Source organism: Magnolia sinica, chromosome 18, assembly GCF_029962835.1.
Source record: "Magnolia sinica isolate HGM2019 chromosome 18, MsV1, whole genome shotgun sequence".
In the NCBI taxonomy this organism is placed as follows: domain Eukaryota; kingdom Viridiplantae; phylum Streptophyta; class Magnoliopsida; order Magnoliales; family Magnoliaceae; genus Magnolia; species Magnolia sinica.
The window spans coordinates 34,043,539-34,063,549 of NC_080590.1; the positions used below are offsets into that span (position 1 = coordinate 34,043,539).

Below are 20,011 nucleotides of genomic sequence, written 5' to 3' on the forward strand. Positions count from 1 at the left end.
GAATGGAAAACTAGTGCAGGATCTAAGCTTTCCACCTGGTTGGAAATAATGCTAAAACCTTGTCTCAAAAATCAGGCAGTTTCAATCCTCAGGTGGGTCACAATGTACAAAGTGAATTGACAGATAAAACAATTTTTTTTTTCTTTCTAGCTGACCATTTGTTTTGTATGTTGTGACCCACCTGAGGTGAGAAATAGCCTCATTTTTAGGCATTAGATCTAATCAGCATAGCCCACCTGATGAAAGGATCCAACCAAGCACCTATCTTCAGCATTTGGATGAGCAGGGCTCTCACAGGCATGGAATCAGCAAGCATCATGTTACTGATGTAGAGGTAAAAAGGAAGAAAAGGTGGAAAATCAGGAGGGTAATCATTAATTTCCCTTTTCTTGTTCCTGAACATTATAATTTACAGAAACTTTCTGACTGTTTGTTAGATAAGAGGCAATCAACTAGAGAGGTGGAGACTTGCTTCTTCAGTTTCAACCCCACTAATTTCAGAATATTCTTTATTTGCTCCTTCAATATCTAATTTAGAAGCATTGTCATCAGATTCGTGTGGTGGATTCCGATGCTCATAGAAGGATTTTGTCTCTGAGCCAACATTATGGATCAAGCCAATGTCATCATTGTCATCGTCCTCCTCATCATAATCACCGCCACTATTATATGTCTTGAGATAAGCCTCATCACCTTCATCCTATTAAAGAAAGAGAGAAAAAAAAGAGTCAGTCAGCTCATCCTAAAAAATCTTGCATTTGGAAGAGAACCAAAATTTTCCAATCTGGAGCCCAATGTATGAAATATTGAAGGCATGGCATTTGGGAAATCCAGAAAGTGCCTTCTGCATTAGCCCCACGTCTCTGTCAAACTGGTCGGGAATTGCCACTGACCACAAGAAAAATTCAAAAATTGAGCAAAAGACCATGCCCAATGGTAATTTTAACAATTACCAAAGGCAACCTAAAACAAGTACCAGAAATCAGATAGATATTCACCTCTGTATCTTCATCTTCAGTTGAGTATGCAGAATCCAGTTTCGCATACAATTCCTCATCTCCTCGGTCTTTCACGCTCTCCATTTTATCCTACGTGGGAGAAATGCGAATGATGAGTGGAATTCAAAATAAGGAATTTGATAAGACTGAAACTGAAATTTCGAAGATGAATAGGATGGATCTTGTACAAGTTCAGATCTTAGTATCTCCACCCTTCTATTCAGAGCTGAAATATGATTCCAAAGTGCCTATTCATAAAAAAAGAAAGGATCAGTGAAAAAAACAAATCACGATTACTGTATAGTAGAATCAAATCTTCTTTCCTTTTCTTTTGAGGAGAGTAATATCATCAGCTTCCTCTTGATGAAAAGAAAAATCATCCTTTGCTTTGCACAGCAGGACCCACCAGCATTATGCCATCGTTGATGCCGCACAGCACCAACGGCTGTACTTATTTTCATCAAAGAGCTTTGATGAAATCATTTCCCTTTTCCATTACTTAGTTTCAAGGGTATACCTCGCGCCTCTGAAGCTCAATTGATCGGGCCAAAGCCTTCCTCTTTGTCAAGAGATTCTTGGGCCTCAACATCTGCGGACGCTTGTAGTCCTTTCCTCGGAAAATGATGATGGCAAACCCTTTGGAGATTTTGTCAACTGAAACCAACACTCCCCCACTTTCGGCCTCCAATGACAATGCAACATTCCTCACCTGTGCAAAATTCTTAGCTTTCACGATAATCTTAACCAGTTCCCGGTACTTCCAGTGCAAGTGCATGTTTTCAACAGTCCCATCGAAAACACCACGTCTCCCTGTAACAAAATATTTTATGATGCTTCATACTTGAAAAACAATGCAAATAACAGACTGAAGAGGAAATATATGATCCTCGATCTGTAGATGTGCTTAGCATCCTCGGGTTCTCAATTGCTAGGATCTTCCCATCTGGGAGATTTTTCGGGTGTGATTCATCCATGGAAGGCTCCTATTTAGTTAGATGGTCTGGATCACTGAACCATGGGCGCTGCAAGTACAAACCAAAAATCTGGGGATGCCTTGCATGTCTTTGGGTTGAGAATCATATAATTCATGCAGATTGCGCGCTACCAATTTCAGTGCATAGGTAATTATTTACCAAGAAGTAAGAAGGCTTTCATTCTCAAACCAAGTTTACGAAACATAAATCTCTCTTCATCAGTTATGCTTTCTGGGTCTGTTGATCGCTCTGCTGGCTTCAAGAATGCTTCCACTTTATCCAACGCTCTTTCTGCTTTCATCAACTTTCGCTCGGCCTATAGCAACAATAGTGGAAAGGTTGTCATCAAAGTTACTCTAATACAAGACCAATGCAAATTTATATCCCATCATTTCTTCTCACGCAATACATGAATCATGGATCGGCCATACCCAGATATCTTATATTAAAAATGTTAAAAAATACAGCAGGCTACAACATTATTTAACTTCACAGAAGGTCATGCATTTCGTGAGCGGATATAGCCAGCACAATGTCACAGATGCAGAAGATGCTTATACAATGTGCAGAGAATTTTAGAGAAAACCAGATCATGTAGAGTTTTGTAGAGATCTCTTGAGGTTTCAAGAATTCTCTAGTAGGTTCATCTAGCTAAAGTTTTGTAGAATTACCTTAAAGGATTCTAAAGTACTCCTAGCTGTTGGATGAATTCAACACGGCTTCAACCTAGCCATTGATGTAATGTAGCTAGAATGTTACTAGGCCCGACACAAGGAGGGCTCCTCATTTAGGAGACAACCTCAGAAATTTTAAGCATTGAGCTCTTGAAGTAATACAAGTCTTTTTCACTCATTCTCTCTTCTGTACTCTCCTTCCTTCCAAGTTAGCTAACCAAACACTTGGGTTGTTAGCCGACTCATCTGCGAAGGGGCTGTGTGTATGATTGCCGCATAGTCTATGCTTCGGTAAGCATTCAGGCCGTGACAATAAGCTGTCCTTCAAAGCAAGATTCTGTAGTTAAATCCCTGTAGATTCAATAGTAATAAAAATCTCTCTAGGGATAAGAAAAGGGATGGAGGCAATAGGTGATTTCATTTTATCATTTCTTTGGAAATAGGATTGTTTCAATTATCGTTTGAAATTGGGTTTGGTTATTTTCTAAGCACAAACCCGATAGTATGCAAGGGAAAAAACATATTGCTTCCAAACTACGTATTCAACTATGATTTCTCTAAAGTAGAATATGTTTAGATACTGGAGGCATATACCACCATTTGGTATATATGGGTGTGTTTGGTTGCACCCAATGTTTCAAATAGCGCCCATAGCATAGCATGACCGTAGCGTCCCAAATAGCGTAAATCCCCTATAGCGTACACTACAAAGGTTGTAGCGTATGCTGCAGCTACGTAGCGCATAGCATCCGTAGCGTAAGCTACAATGTATTTTTTTACTATTTTAGTCTTTTATTATTTTTTCACATTTTCTTTGTTTCTAATGTTGAGGAATGTGACACTTGTATTGTACTTGATACTTTTAACCTATGGAATTTTTATTTCTTTTCATAACTGTGACTTGTGGTTTCAATTAGACATTATTAATTAAAGTGGTTTGCGTAGAAAGTTGTTGATGTGATAATTATTTGATTTGACTTATATATGTGGATTGGCTTTTGATAAATGATAACTAATAACTTTTTTGAACATGCTTATAATTGATCAAATGAATCATCTTTTAGGCATATATATATATATATATATATATATATATATATATATATATATATATATATATAGGGAAAAGGTACTATACACTTGACCATATTATACCTTCCATAAGGTCGAGTGCTGGCAGCACATTATTCGTCGGATGGTAAAAGTTTTAAACAACGGAGAGATTTTATAGGAAACCGAAGAAACATGGCGTGGATTAGATACTAAAATAGCTAGAAACGTTACTGAAGTGAAATCACCAAGTTTTGTGGGCCCCACCATGACGTATGTTTTATATCCACACCTTCCATCCATCTGGAGAGATCATTTTAGGGCAATATGCAAAGAATGAGTTAAATCCAAAGCTCCAGTGGACCCAACATAGAAAACATTGGGGATAGTGAGGCCCACCATTGAAAACTTCTAAAGGCCATGAAAGTTTTAGATTAAGCTGATATTTGTGTTTTCTCTTATTTCACGTCTTTTTTAACTTTTGAACAGGTTGGATTTCCAATAAACATTATGGTGGGCCTTGGGATAGTTTCAATGGTGGGAATCATTCTCCCCACTATTTTCTGTGGTGGGTCCACTACAGATTTTTATCTGCCTCATTCTTTGACTCATGCCCTAAAATGATATTTCAAAATAGATGGACGGTGCGGATACAACACATACATCATAGTGGGGCTCACAGAACTTGGTGATGTAGCTTCAGTAGCCGACTCGCTACTCAACTGTGCATACATCTACTTCCAGATTAAAAGGGGAAGCGGATTGGCTGGTGTACCTCACCCTGCATTGACGTTAGCAAGTTTTTTTGGTCTAATCATGAGGTATGTGTTATATATATCCAAACCGTCCATCCATTTGGTGAGCTCGTTTTAAGGCTTTGGACGAAAAATAAGACAGATGTAACTATCAATTGGACCACACTGCAAAAAGCAGTGTGAGATTGAACGTCTACCATTGAAACTCTTTTTGGGTCACAGAAGTTTTGGATCAGTATGATTTTTTTATTCCTCTTCATTCAGGTCCTTTTGACCTTATGAACATATTGGATAGAAAATAAACGTTATGGTAGGCCCTACAAATTTTTCAATGGTGAAAATCATTATCTCCGCTGCTATTTGTGGTGTGGTCCAGATGATCTTTGGATATGATTCATTTTTCGAATAATGCTCTAAAATGATCTCTAAAAATAGATGAACCGTGTAGATATAATAAATACATCAGTGTGGGCCACGTAACTTTGATCTCCTTTAAACCGTTCGTACAACTCGGATTTGGAGGAGCGTCAGTGCTTGTCTCGCACGACGGATACCTACAGCAGCTATATGGCTGGTGTGAGGTACACTAGCCAATCCCAATCTGCTTCCATTAGAACGCGGATTGTGTCCTACCACCTCCCGGACGGTAATCCGTTCGGGCAGGGCTCTGTGGGGCCCAACGTGATGTAAGTGTTTTATATCCACGCCGTTCAACGATTTTCTCAGATCATTTTAATATATGAACCAAAAAATGAGGCAAGTCCAAGGCTTAAGTGGACCACAAGGTGGGGATTGAACGTCCACCATTAAAAACTTCTTACGAGCTAGAGAAGTTTGGGATCAAGCTGATATTTGTGTTTTCACTTCATCCACGTCTACATGACCTTATGAATAGGTTGGATGGTAAAAATTCAATAACAACTTATTTTTCCCTACATAACCATTACAGTGCGCCCTAGGAGTTTGTAACGGTAGAAATTCAATAACAACTGTTTTCCCATGGTGTGGTCCATCTGAGATTCAGATATAACTTATTTTTGGTGTAAATCCTTTAAATTATATTTCAAAATGGATGGATGACATGGATAGAAAATAGACATCATGGTGGGGTCCACATGGCACCAGTTTTGTTTCTCTAGTTTTCCTATAAAATCTCCGGTTGTTTAAAATTTTTACCATCCGACTAATAATGTGCTGCCAGCACTTGACCTTATGAAAGGTATAATACGGTCGAGCGTATAGTACCTTTTCACACACACACACACACACACACACACACATATATTCACTATTTATTATATTTGTCCTGTTTTTAAATTAAAAAATAGTAGTATCGTGTAGCTTACGGTACACGCTATAGAGGGCTGAGCGCTACGCATCACGCTACTGCTATTTAAACACTGTTGCACCACATGTCACAAAATTTCATGATATTTCACATCAAATTAGACTGATTAATCATGAAATACCATGATATTTTTGGAAGGTAAATATCATGATATTTGGCACAACCAAGCACACCGTAAATAAACCAAAAAAGGAAAAAGAAAAAAGAGTGTACTGTTCAGAGACCTCTTTTTTTCTGCTGGAACAATAACTCTAGTCCAACCCAACCCAAATGTCATGGACAAGGCCATGAAGATGATGATGAATAGTAACTCTAATCCTGTACATGTGATGCAGGATTGGACCATTCATCCAGTGGGCTCCATTTGCCAATAGACCATAAACCAAATTTCACACTGATCGGATGATCCTGAACATTTACTCAGTGAAAATTTTCTTTTTCAGTAGGTAAGCTGGGATTTAACCTGAGACCTCAATGTTGACGAGGAGAACCTTTCCATCGAGATACAGGCTCACACTCTTCAACTTGAGGGACTTGAAATGGATGGTTGTGAGAAAAGATTGACCAAAGGTCTATAATTGATAGGCAAAATGCTTGGGATTGAATGACAGGATCGTCTGTTTTCCTTTGGGCGACCAACTTCCACAATGCAACCCAGTGGATCAATAGTCTGGATCATGTACATGTATGCCATATTGCCATTTGTACAGGATTAGAGTCACCAACAACCAAATGGAAAAGAAAAAAGAAAAATTCCCTAATTAGATGTATGAAAACATTTAAGAAACAAATTATGGTAAAAAGAACAACAAAAACATGCTTACAGATATCTTGCAAATTCGACAATATAAAAGGATTTGGAATGCATTGTATATGTTTTGAACTGTATAATATACATCATCATAATATTGCATCATATGGTACAGTAAAGTCATAAAATGATTCATAAAAGATGGAGCTTTGCTAAGTGCACAAGCGTGTGCAATAAAGCTCATGAGCCGCCACATGTGCCAGCATGGCACATGCATGCAGGATCTAATCCATCCATCAGGTTGGTACGATCTTGTACATGTTTTCCCAAAAATAAATACTGGCCCAACCAGCATGTGGACCATAATATTGGAAACAGGTGGATGGGTTAGAAAACTTCATTGGAGTTTTTCAGAGCCGTACATTTGTTTTGCAAACTATGGTGTACCTGACCAGTGGATCAACCTGATTCTTGGGCTAGGGCATCTATATAGTGGTGCCGTTCTTATGGATTGATTGGATCTTGGACCTATCATGCCATGCTGGCACATGTGTGGCCTGGCCTGTACATGAGCTTTATTGCAGACGTGTTTGGGCATGGTAAAGCTCATAAGGATGAGCAACAAATAATGCATAATGTATGTCATACATGACAACATATACCTAATTTATTTTCCATATTGGCTTGTCATGATTATCCAACAAAACTTTCCAAGATGACTTCTTACATGTAATTCATGAAATGGAGGGAGAGATTTAAGTGTCGACTGTCGAGGTAAAATAGCTATAGAACCAATTCAAACATTAGCACCTGGTTCAAGGAAACTCAAGTTTCTCAATAAATGAGGAAAAAGAATTATTCACTGTTTGTAAACTCCAGAAGCACGGATTTCTTGGAGAAATCACAAGTGCGCAGGACAAGGAAATATACAGTTTTTTCAGCGATGATCCACCCAATTAACTCTAAATCTGGGGCCAGCTTTTGGTGATCCAAATCGTTCATAAGGTGAGCTCCATAGTGGAGGGAGATATCCAAAACTCTCCTGATTGGATGTTCCTAACCATCCAATCGGCCCCCATTAAATTGTGGATCCTTGGTTGTAATTGGAGATTTTCATCGAATGGCTGAGATTATCTGAGAGGGGAGATATTTGGAATGGGTCACACAATGATGCGGGCCAGGGGATCAATGACATAGACTACCAAAATGGGCCCGGCATGTACCATTGCTGGGTCAATGGAAAAAGTACGATTTCTTATGATCAAGCATCATATAATACTTTATAAAGAGCATTTCAAAGAACACTGCCAGTGAACTAAACATTCGATGTTACTTTTGATTATCGAGTTCAAGAAACTTACAAGAGAAAGCTTCTTCTCTAGCTTTCGGACCAGGTCCGCATGCCTTGCTGCTTCGGCAGCTCTCATCATCTTATTCCTGTCATCATCATCCAGCCTCTTTCCCCACCGTGCATCAGCTTCTAGTGTCTCTCCAAGAGTCCCAGCAACGCCAGCTTGTTCAAATATTTCAACATTCAGAATAACCGAAGAAGAGGCCTGCAAGCGTGCCTGTTCCTCTTCATCTTGGAGAGCCTGTGCCAATCTTTTCCTTTCAAGTAATGCTTCTGTCACCTCCGGTGACAAGAAGTCCTTGCCTCTATAGAAGACAATGTAGTCCTTGTTTCTGGTGAGAATTGTACCTCCCGTCAATTTCTGCAATCGACCTCCAAAATGATCCAATGAATACCCATCTAAAAGTAGACAACATACAGAGTCGGCATTTAAATGATAGATTATAGGGTCTTCATGTGATGTGTCTAGACATGAATAGTGTCCTGATGAACCAGATACTGCAATTGGAACCCATGGTCTGGCGATCCAGACCATTGATGTGATGGTCTGCACCATGACCAGGGGATAACCCGATATCTGCCTGTATGGTGAGGAACATCTTCACCTTTCAGTCAGCAGCTTGCAAACAGAAGATATAAAAAATACAGCTCTTGTCCATAAAAAAAAAAAAAAAAAAGGAAGGTTGGATGGGTATGATCATCCTCTCTAGAAGATCTTTTGTGCATCGACAATCCATAAAGGTGCATAATACATTTGTCTGGATCACTGATCATGGGATCCACGAGTACTGATTAAGTACATCTGGCCACTATTCTTGTTCCGATGCATCAGGAGTCCTATAATTCCTCTAATACGAGTTTGCCAATAAAGGCTTGCACTACTAAAAACAAGGGGTGCTAAAAGTAGCATGATTAGAAATTGAGCATAGTCAGTATTACAGAAATTATAATGCCCCAGCAAGAAATATATCAGATCAACCATCCAGTTTTTTTTTCCCCTGAAATGACAATGAAAACCTAAAGAAGAAAACTTGAGCCTGTTTGAATTTGTGGAATCCTCTTTTCTACCGTGGAAAAGAATTCGTTTCCTTAGATGTGACGTTTTCCACCATTTGCGAAAACAAATGTAGCTGTGGAACTAGATTTCCACTTCCACAGTTTTCCTGAAAAAAATGGTGATTTCCATTTCCTTAAAAATTAAAAAAAAAACGAAAAAAAAAAACCTAAGAAATGAAGAATCCATGTTTTCAAGAGAAAGGTCTCACTTTTGACCATTGCCCCATCCACATTTCCATTGAAATCACGAATGTTAAAACAAAAAAGGTATTTAGGATTCTTCCTAGAGACTTCCTCCGATGCGACGTTTTGTTTTCCAAATCTACTTTTTGGATTCCATCAATCCAAACAGGCTCTTGTGGCAAATGTGAATGTAAGAGGTTGGTGAATGCTAGTAAGTTTTCAAGCCTTCTGAGGAATTTTTGCAGTGGACAAAAATGACCACACGGATTGTAAGTGGTCACAACTTAGATAAAAGATCTGAAAAAGGGTTAATTCTGATTTCTTCAGAAATTTTAACTTAAAAGGATTTGAATCCAAAAAAGTCGGGCAAGTTCACATCCAAAACACCCAGTGCAGAAGAAGAAACACTCTAAAAGGGCGTCTTTCCATTTTGTTTCTGGTTGTTTCCTTCTTGAAAACGAAATGGATTGGGCTAGTCCAATCTGATTAAATTGGAGCCGCACACATGCAAACAGACAAGTTCCATGCAAGTAATAAATACCAAAGAATAACAGATGCCCCATGATTCTATATCAGAAAACAATATTGGAATTACTTTGATATCTTCTGCCATTCTCTCACTGCTAGTAAGTTGTACACCACGCTTCAGAGCAATCTTTGCAACGGAACTTCTTTCCCACAACTTTGCCATGGCCATGGCCAACCCTTGGTGTTGCCTGCTTCTTCCTGTGGATGGAAAAGGTAAAATGACACATCAATGAGGAAAACAGACTTGAAAAAATTTCACTGAGTCATGTTGGTTATAGTATTATAAAGGATATATGTGGCTTGCTCTTTGTCAAATAAGCATTTGAAAGCCTCATGGAAGAAAATGCATTTTGCACTACTCGAGTCCCTTCCATTCACAAAGAGTAATGCAAATACGCTGTTTCCAGACACCGAGAATTATATGGTTCTCCGACAAAGGAAGTGAGAAGTACCCTTAAGCCCAGAGTACATGCAAGTGGGGCGCAATGTTCTGTGATCAAGACAGTTGATCTGATGGGCCACAGTGGATGGACCATGCCATGATCCAAATATCTCTCCAGCAGGATCATCCTAACCCTTCCATCAGCAGCCCGAAAATAGATGGTTTAGGGAAAAAAATACAGCACATTCCACATTTAATGAGAGAAAAAAGGCCAAGGATGAGATTGGTAGGATCTCTGCTTCTGGGAGCTTCTTGGGGCATGGTCCATCCAATCAATGGTCTACACTACCATCCATGGACCCCCATGTGTACGGACTGAAAGCCCAAGGATAAAAGCGGCATCATCAGGTTGAGGATTGGATAATTCATACTGGCATAAAACTGTCTCTTGAGGCATGGTCCATCCAATCAATGGTCTACACTACCATCCATGGACCCCCATGTGTACAGACTGACGGCCAAAGGATAAAAGCAGCATCATCAGGTTGAGGATTGGATAATTCATACTGGCATAAAACTCTCTGTGGAACCACCATTAAAAAATTAAAGAGTCTGCTCATTTTCATCGTTCGATGCAAAATGCCATGTTAAGAAACACAACAAGAGCAACTTCTCACAATCACCATTCGAAATAATGATACTAATCAGTCTTATCATTGAATCTAAAAGACATGCATAAAGAAAGCAAAGAATACCAGCAGCATACCTAGCGCAAAATGGGGAGGTAGTACTCTTGCTAGCCTCCGTAAAGCTGTCATATCCTTCCTTCCAAGGGAAGATCTCACTCCATAAGGAAGAATTCTGAAGTGTGGTTTGTAGCCGGGATCCACACCAGGGAGTGAATCAGCATCCACAGGTAATGGGTACCCTCCTGGCCAATCCGTAAAGCGTGGCCCCAGACCATCTAATAGCTTGTCGATTTCTTTTTCATATTTGATTTCTGGCATTGATTCGGGATCTTTTTTCATTTCAGCAGTGTCTGTCGGGCTCGATTGAGATGCATGCACATCACCCTCTGGAACTTTTTCTGGGGAATCCCCAACAGCTTTATCAGTAATCATGCCATAGGAGTTACCTCCAATCTCATGACTTCTCGGAAATTGTTGCTTCGGTTGCATGGATGTAAGATTGTAGCCTACACCTCTATACAAAGAAACAGAAGTGCCTGATCTCCATATGACCAATCCTCCAGTTTTTCTCTGATCAGCATGGTAGAATCTATATCATCAAATGGGTTTGAAACTTCGAAAAGAGTGCATTTGATCATGAACAGATAACTGTTAGAATATTAGTATCTGACATGATAAATGGAAATAAAGCATTGCAAAGATGTTAAAAGAAAAAAAAAAAATCCAGTGTGCAAGCATGTCGGACAACTGCATTACGCAATAACTAAGGTATTCCATAACAGTAATGGTGGCCGTAATGGCTACCGCCATTATGATAAATGGAAATTGAGCATTGCAAAGATGTTAAAAAAAAATAAAAATTATTACATGTGCAAGCATGTCCGAAAACTGCATTATACGACAACTACAGTATTCCATAACACTAGCGGTGGTCGTAATGGCCACCACCGTTACCATTACAATACGGGCCGTAACGGCCTTTTTTTTATTTTTATTTTTTATAATAACCTGTTTCAGTCCTGTTATGGCTGTTATAGACCATTTTTTATGACAGCCATTATAGCCCCGTAACGCGTAACAATTACCGCCTTTACCGTCGTTTTCTAATACCTTGATAACAACCAAACCCCATCACATAAATTCAAGAACTTAACCGCTAGTGATCAAGGTATTCCATATCAGTAGCGGTGGCCATAACGGTCACCACCATTACCAATACGGGTATCGGCCATAACGGCCGATACGGGGGCATAACGACCGTTACAACCCCTATAACGGTTGAAAATTTTCTTTTGCCAAAAAAATTCTGAAAAAATGTATAGAACATTAAGAATAATGTAAATATTTCAAATATGTATTCATTTTTTTATGGTAGTGTAACGGTCCACTCTTGGGTGAGAGTGTTGTATCGGGCTGTCTAGTGAACTGTTTAATATGATTGTCTCTAATGTTTATCCATCACAATTAAGCATTAAAACTAGAAATCAGAAAAAGCATAAATACTACTTTTTCAATTTTTTGAAAGAAAAAAAAGGCCTTCGAAGATTCTATTCGCTCAAATCACTTCAATCTACAATTTTAATCTTAAAAGCTATAGTAAGAGTGGTTGAAATCTGTTGTAAAATGATATAGGAGAGTTTTTGGAATGAGAAAAGTGAAAAAAAGGAGGGAAAAACAAAATAAAATCAATAGAAAAGAAAGTGATCGTTTTTCGACCGTTACGGGAATAACGGTCGTTATGCCTTGTAACGGCCTTTACGGCCACCATAACAACTGATACGGTATCAAAAAAACTAACTACCCCTTTTCACCCCTATATCGCATAACGGTCATGGCCGTTACGGTAGAGCGACTCCCACCATGTGCAGGCTCGACAGGTTTTTAGTCTCCCCCGAATGGTTAGATTGTTTCCCCTTAACTTCCCAATCGGTCATTCCTTCTAAGGACAATGTCAGATCATTGCCCAATTTCCTTAGAGATGGAGGAGCAGAATTGGGGCCCCAAGCCATTTCGTTTTGACACTTCCTGGTTTAAAGTTGAAGGGTTCTATAAGAAAGTGGTTGATTGGTGGACAAGTTTTTGGGTCAAAGAGTACGTGGGATTCCGGCTTTCTTCCAAGTTGAAGCTATTGAAGGCAACCCTTAAGGTTCCAAAGTGAAATGCGCACCAGGGAGCAGGAAACTGAATCTCTGTTATTTGAGCTGAAGTCTATTGATGCCCAGGCTGAAGCTCAACCATTGACCTCCAAAACTCAGAATAGGAGAGTTCAGCTGCTCCAGACTATTGCTGGTAGGGCTCTCAAAAATGAGATTTCGTGGAAGCAGAAGTCTAGGCTCTCCTGGATTAAAGAAGGTGATAGGAATACACATTTTTTTCCATACCATTGCAAGCATGCATGCCAGGAACAACAAAATCAGCAGCATTCTCGTGAATGGGGAATGCATAGAAGATAAAGAAGAGATAGCCAAAGAGATAGTTTCCTATTTTAGCTCTCTGCTGAGGGGAGAAGTATGGCGTAGGCCTTCGCAGGATGGAATTCAGTTCGATAGAATCTCGGCTAGGGAGGCAGAAATGTTAGAAGGGCCTTTTTCCACCGAAGAAATCAAGCAGGCCGTTGACTCCCTTGGAGCTAAAAAGGCCCCAAGCCCATATGGTTTTCCAATTTCTTTTTTCCAACATTTTTGGGAGGTGATCCACTCCGATGTGATCGAATTCTTAAATGAGTTTCACCAAAGGAGTAGGATCTCTAAGGGCCTTGGGGCCACCTTTATAGCCCTAATTTCAAAAATGCCTAGAGCTGCTTCTCCCAAAGACTTCAGGCCGATCAACCTGTTGGGAGGGCCTTACAAAATCTTGGCGAAAATGTTGGCGAACCAGCTTAGGAAGGTTATAGGCAAGCTAATTTCAGAGAATCAGTGCAGTGTGCCTTCATCTCAGGAAGACAAATTATTGACGCGGCCCTTAGTGCCAATGAGTGCCTCGATTCAAGTTGCAGATCGGGATCCAAATATATCATATGCAAGCTGGACATCGAAAAAGCTTATAATCACGTTGATCGGGTATTCTTATCGTATCTGCTTGATCGCATAGGATTTGGGGAAAGATGGAGAGCCTGGATGGGAGAATGTATTGGGTCGGCTAACTTCTCTATTCTTCTTAACGGTTCCCCGAAGGGGTTTTTTAGAAGCACAAAAGGTTTGAGGCAGGGCAACCCCCTATCCCCTTTCTTATTCTTTATAGTTGGAGAGGCTTTGTCTAGGATGATTCTCAAAGGGCAAGCGGAAGGCTTATTGCGAGGAGTTAGCATCAAAGGTATGTCCACTCCGATTTCTCATATTCAGTATGCAGATGATTCCTTAATCTTTTCTGAAGCCTTGATAGATAAGGTGGAAAATCTTCGAACCACAGTCCGATGTTTTCAGGTCGTTTCTGGCTTAAAGGTGAATTTGGCGAAATTGAAAATTTTTGGGATAAATATGGAAAAGGGGGAGGTCAAAGAGTTGGCTCAAGTATTCGGATGTGCGGCTGCTTCCCTGCCTTCATCCTTTGTGGGTCTCCCCTTTAGTGTTGGAAGGTCGTCGAAAAACCTTTGGGAGAAAGTTATCCTTAGATTTCAGGTTTACCTGGCGCGTTGGAAGTGTCGGTATCTTTCTTTAGGCGGCCGTCTCACCATAATCAAAGTTACTCTTTCCAAACTCCTAATTTATTTCATGTCTCTCCTCAAATGTCTGGCCTCGGAGTTGGCTTCGATCGACAAATTGAGACGGGATTTCCTTTGGCACGGTAAAGAGGATAAGAAGAAGTTTCATCTTCTAAAATGGACAGAGGTTTGTTTACATACGTCTGACGGGAGAGCTGGGGTTAAAGAGTTAAAAGCAATGAATCAGGCATTGCTCGGCAGGTGGATTTGGAGGCTTGAGGCTGAGGAGGGGAGTCTTTGGAACTCCATCATCAAGAGTAAATATGGGAGATCTCCTGGTGGTTGGTGGTCTAAGGAGTCTTCGTCCAAAAGGGTGTCTCCCATCTGGAGAGATATAATGAAGATGCAAAAGGTGGTTGTATCCGACATCGGCTTCGTCCTAGGCAATGGAGCAAAGATTCGGTTTTGGGATGATATTTGGGTCGAGGACCAGCCGCTTAGAACAAGATTCCCGCAAATGTATCGCATCGCCTCTTCGAAAGTTTCTTTTGTGGCTGACCATTTTGCTATTGAAGATGGTAAAGTCATAGGGAACGTGACGTGCAGAAGGGATCTCCAAGATTGGGAGATATCAGACTATGCGGCCCTTTTGGAATGCATCTACGCGGCAATTCCTTCTCCTTCTTCCAAAGACAGCATTTTCTGGAAACTAGATAAATCTTCATCGTTCTCAGTTCGTTCTCTGTACAATCGTTTGCACCGCCAACAATCAGCGCCTCTTGCTCATTGTTCTTTTATTTGGAAATATGCTGCTCCCCCAAAAATTCTTGCTTTCGGCTGGTTGGTAGGCAAAAAGAGAATCTTAACGGTGGATAATCTGAGGAGGAAAGGGATGATCATTCCCAATATTTGCTTATGTTGTATGCGGGCTGAAGAGACAATCGATCATTTGTTTCTTCACTGTCACTACCCTTTCATTCAATCCATATGGGCTGATTTTTTGCTTCGATTTGACATGTGCTGGTGCATCCCATGTGAGGTTCAACAGTCCATTCAGGCATGGCACGGGGTCCATTTTGGGAAGGCAAAAACAGTAATATGGAGGATGGTTATTTTAGCTGTCTGGTGGTCAGTTTGGGGAGAGAGAAACAACAAAATCTTTAGGAATTCCTCTAATATTACTAGGGAGGTTGCGACTAAGGCTAAACGTCTGCTGATCGAATGGGCATCCAATGTGGAGGGTCTAAATGCTTGTTATTTTTTCTTTTTAGGAGTGTAATTGAAGTCTACCTTCTTAGCAAGACTTCTTTTATTTTTGGTTTTCTCCTTTTTAATATAATCGTTATCTTTTAAGAAAAAACGGTCATGGCCATTACCTATACGTATCGGCCTTTATGGGTGTATCGTAACGGATACAGAACGCCTTGCTAGTGATGCAATTAACGAAATAAGGGTGCAGCTTGGGGGTTGGGTTGGGTCAGGGTTGAGGGTCAACCCAAGCTTGATCTAACCTCAAGAGGACCCAACCCGCAACCCGATCCAACCTAAATTCCAACCCAAGGTGCCCAACCCAAATTCTTCTGTACTTAACCCAACCTGAGTTCTGACTCAACCTGACCCAAATACATGTGATTATCCCACCTGACCTAACCTAACACCTTGCTCAACCCCACCCCAACCCGACTTCAGATCGGGTGGGTGTTTTCCAACCTAAACCTGACCCGAGCACCTTGAGAAACTGACTGAAACTTGGGTTGGGTCAATCAAGTTTGGATTGACCCAACCCAAGTTGCAACACTAAATGGTATGAGGCCATATCTTGTGTGGGCCAAGTATCATTTGGTAAACCACATCCACCCTATAGTTAATAAGATCAGCAAATGGGTTGATCAAATATAACTGACTAAAGGATAAGCCACCTCATGGATGGGCCGGTGGGATATGGTAGAAAAGTTGAGTGATTGGCTGTTTCTAACCTCTCAATCTTCTTGGATCATTGATCTAAGCTATCATCTAAAATGGGCAACGGAGTGCAAAGTTATAAGATTCTAGTAGATGCATTTACGAATGGCACAAGGAACAACCACAACTGCCAGGTATTGAACAATTAAAGAAAGAGGAAAAAAGGACTGTGAAGAAGAGTGGGAATTTCAATTTCAGAACAGATGGTATTCCCCCAAATTCCCATCACCATCCCAAGAAAAGTTGGCTACTTCTCATTAAAAAAAGAAAATGAAAAAAAGAAAAAAGTTCAGTCTGAACTGATACCTGTCCATAAGGTTGTGTTTGTATGCACCATCATATTCAATCACAGCAACTTAGTTGGATAAAGAGAGACCAAAATCATAGTTACATTCCCCAGTATTAGGCTCCGAACATTGCATTCAAGTTGGACACGAAAGAAATGTAACTGCGATATGATGGTCAAATCGGTAATTTTCTCTCTACCAAGCTGATTTTACACGATTCGAATTCCGGTTTTCCATCCGAAAGCAGCAGCCTAATGCTTTGTACAAGTGTTGTTTGATTGAAATGTGTAAATAACCAATGTTGAGATAACCCCACTATGTTCATAACAAGGGACTGGGGGCCCAAATAACAATTCTGATTGTTTCCAATACAAGTTGAAATGCACTTAATATCTACAGGGAGTGTTTGTTTGCACCAAGTTTCATGAAATATCATGAAATTCCGCACCAAATTAAACTGATTGATGAAAAAAAATCATGATATTAGGTGCAACCAAATGCACCTTTATATTCCATTGAATTATTGCAGAAAAAAGAAAATGAAAATGAAAGAAAAACAAAGCAAGAAGAGAATTTTGTAAAGAGACCAACCTCCAATATCTCATGCATTCTCTTCATATTAAGTGCGGAAGCACCTTCGCATTTGAGCCTCACCACTTCTGCTGTCTTCCATTTCTCATGAATCGCTTCCACTATCGCTTGATTCACCCCTCCACCTCCAATTTTTGTCCTCGACTTTGTCCGGACTGCCAAATTTCTCAGCCTCCTCAGCTCTGATTCGGGAAGCGTCAATTCTGCCAATGAAGTCTTACTCCTCTGATTCCTTATTGAATTCCTCTCCGCCTCTTCTTCCTTCTCCCTTGCCTTCTCCCATGGAAACCGAACTTTCCCACCACCCTCAAAACCATTCAATTCCACGCCCAGTGGAGATTCTACTGAAAACCCACCTCTTGAATTCGGCAAATTCCCTTCCTCGACGTAAAAGATGTCTTCCACCGATCCTTTCTCGGGAAGTCTCTCCTCCCGCTCGATCATATCATCGACATATCCAAATCTCTTCAGCTTCTCCACAATCCTATCCATAGTACTACTACTATTACTGCAACTCTCATCGTCCTCACTCGAAACACCGCCATTTCGGTAATCTAAAGTGGCGTTTGGCCTCTTCGGGAGATTCAGGAACTGTGTTTCGTTCCATTTATCAATCCAACTCCGACTTGATAAACAGCCATTAGAAGGGGGCTGAGAAATGGGTGTTTTCGAAACGAAAGACGGTCTATTTCTATGGTTTTCAATAGAAAAATTAGATTTCCTTGTTCGGTTATCTTCAGGGAAGGAATCCAAGGAACTGGTGGTTCTAGTTGAGTAGAAAGGGTGTTTTTTGAGAGGATTTGAAGAGGTTTGTCTGAGGAATTGAAGGCGGCAACCATGGAATTTGGAAAGAGAAGATTGGAAGGAGTCTAGGAAGGTTGTTGGGTGGATTTGGCAGGTGGGTGCAAGAGACATGGGATGAGATTACAAGGAGATGGAACGAAAGACCCCTGGATTGAAGAACAGAATATCTGAGGTTCTTGGAGAGAGAGGTTTCGGTGCTTGGGAAGATATTTGATACTCTGGCTGGTATGACGCCTGATATGCAGTCTTGAGTCTGCTCTGTTTCTTCACCCTAGTTGGACCCACCAGATGAAATTAGATAAATTAGATCAATGAATATTTTCATTTTTAACCGTCTAATAAATTGTCTAATAGTCAATATTTAAATAAATGTAATTTTTTGTTTTTATTGTATCTAAATTGTTAAGTGGTTTATTGAATTTTTTATTTTTAACCGTCCAATAAATGTCCACCAATCCAATAGATAATCTATGGTCCCATTGATTTGCTGTTTCAGATTTCAAGCACATCCACGTGTGTTTGAAACGATACTAGCCTTCTGATTGTTGCCATGTGGACGGACGGTCAACAAGAAAATACAGCATAGTTCCACAATCAACGGAGAGAGAGAGAGAGAGAGAGAGAGAGAGAGAGCCTAAGATCAAATACCACAATCCTCCAATCTGGAAGATATTCAATTAATCCCCTATCCAACCTAGGACCAACGACATCAACGGTCTTGATCATCGAGCCACGTTCCTCCACTTCTACCTAACAAATTCTCGAGTATACTATGAATATAATCCCGACGTTTGCTAATCCTACACGTGTGTAGAGCAGTGGCAATCCACACGCAAGCATACGTGCCAATATGGCAAATTTTTTTGAGATCTGATCCTTTCAGCAGGAAAGAGAAATATTTAGATCTCATGATGTCAAAATCAGGCTGCTTATCACTACGGGCCAGAGCTTACAGATGATGGCCATAAAAAGGGTGTTTCAACCGTCCATTTGTTATCTATGTTGTGCCAAACCGAACACTGAAACATCCTAATTTTTTAAGGAAGAAATATCTAATCACCACGTCCAGTCTGATTGAAAAGCTCGGATCTTGCAGACATGATACATACTGGCACGTGTGATTGCGTGTAGATGGGAACGCTTGTGTGCTAAGCACCCTATAGCACTTTATTATTTTGCTTCTACTGTGTTCAGGACCAACCATGTGTCACCACCTACTGGGGCCCACATTCAGAGATGTTCCAGTGATATGAACGGTTCACATTCTCTTTACTACCATAATTAAACTATTCGATCCTTGCCTTTGATTTTAAGATTTAAATGCAATCCATTGAAAATTTCTTTCATGGTTCTCAATTCATCTTTATATATCGAGGGTAAATATCATTAACTTAGGTCACTTATTTTCAAGTAGCTCTTATGGCACATATTCCGAAATATGGACGGTTCCGATAATTAGAAAACTCAGCACGTGTGCCCCAGTGAACGGCGACAGACACTTTATTCTCAATCGCGACAGATGTCAAACCAACTCAACCTGCCGCCCGGCCTCACCAAAGACGGTGTGGCTCGTACTATGGGGCCTACCTATATGTATGTATTATATATCCACGCCGTCCATCCGTTTTTCAGGTTAATTTTATGCAAGATCCAAAACATAAGTTACATAAAAATCTTAGGTGGACCACACCGTAGGAAACACCGGTTTTTAATCATTAAAACCTTTTTGTGGGCCACAAAATACTTTCATCAAGCTGATTGTTGTTTGTTCCATTCATCCAGATTTACGTGATATTATCAAAAGGTTGGATGGAAAATAAAAATTAATAAAACATTAAGGTGGGCCCTAGAAAGATTTTAATGGTGGAGCGTTCAACCAACACTGTTTCATATAGTATGGTCCACCTTAGATTTGGATATCGTTTATTTTTAGGCCCATATACTAAAATAATATGGAAAAAAGGATGGACGGTGTGGATATACAATAC

The 20,011-nt window shown here is 40.2% G+C and overlaps 1 protein-coding gene across 1 annotated transcript; it reads right to left on the bottom strand.

The window, feature by feature from the left end:
• Positions 1–352: 352 nt before the first annotated feature.
• LOC131233566 (CRM-domain containing factor CFM3A, chloroplastic/mitochondrial) lies at positions 353–18,243 on the bottom strand. The gene is made up of 9 exons (XM_058230331.1): positions 17,220–18,243; positions 10,817–11,309; positions 9,736–9,866; positions 7,912–8,262; positions 2,132–2,288; positions 1,516–1,808; positions 1,187–1,246; positions 999–1,088; positions 353–700 (listed from the first exon to the last, which is right to left on the bottom strand). The coding sequence occupies exons 1-9, from the start codon at positions 18,132–18,134 to the stop codon at positions 449–451; spliced, it is 2,742 nt and encodes a 913-aa protein (XP_058086314.1). The 5' UTR covers positions 18,135–18,243; the 3' UTR covers positions 353–448.
• Positions 18,244–20,011: the final 1,768 nt, after the last annotated feature.

Bases quoted from the DNA above. Each gene is read 5' to 3' on its own strand.
- LOC131233566 (XM_058230331.1), bottom strand. From the start codon at position 18,134: ATGTCTCTTGCACCCACCTGCCAAATCCACCCAACAACCTTCCTAGAC. The intron at 11,310-17,219 runs GTTGGTCTCTTT...CATGCTGATCAG, and splicing joins GAATGCATGAGATATTGGAG to AGAAAAACTGGAGGATTGGT. The intron at 1,247-1,515 runs GTATACCCTTGA...TTTTATGAATAG, and splicing joins TTGAGCTTCAGAGGCGCGAG to GCACTTTGGAATCATATTTC.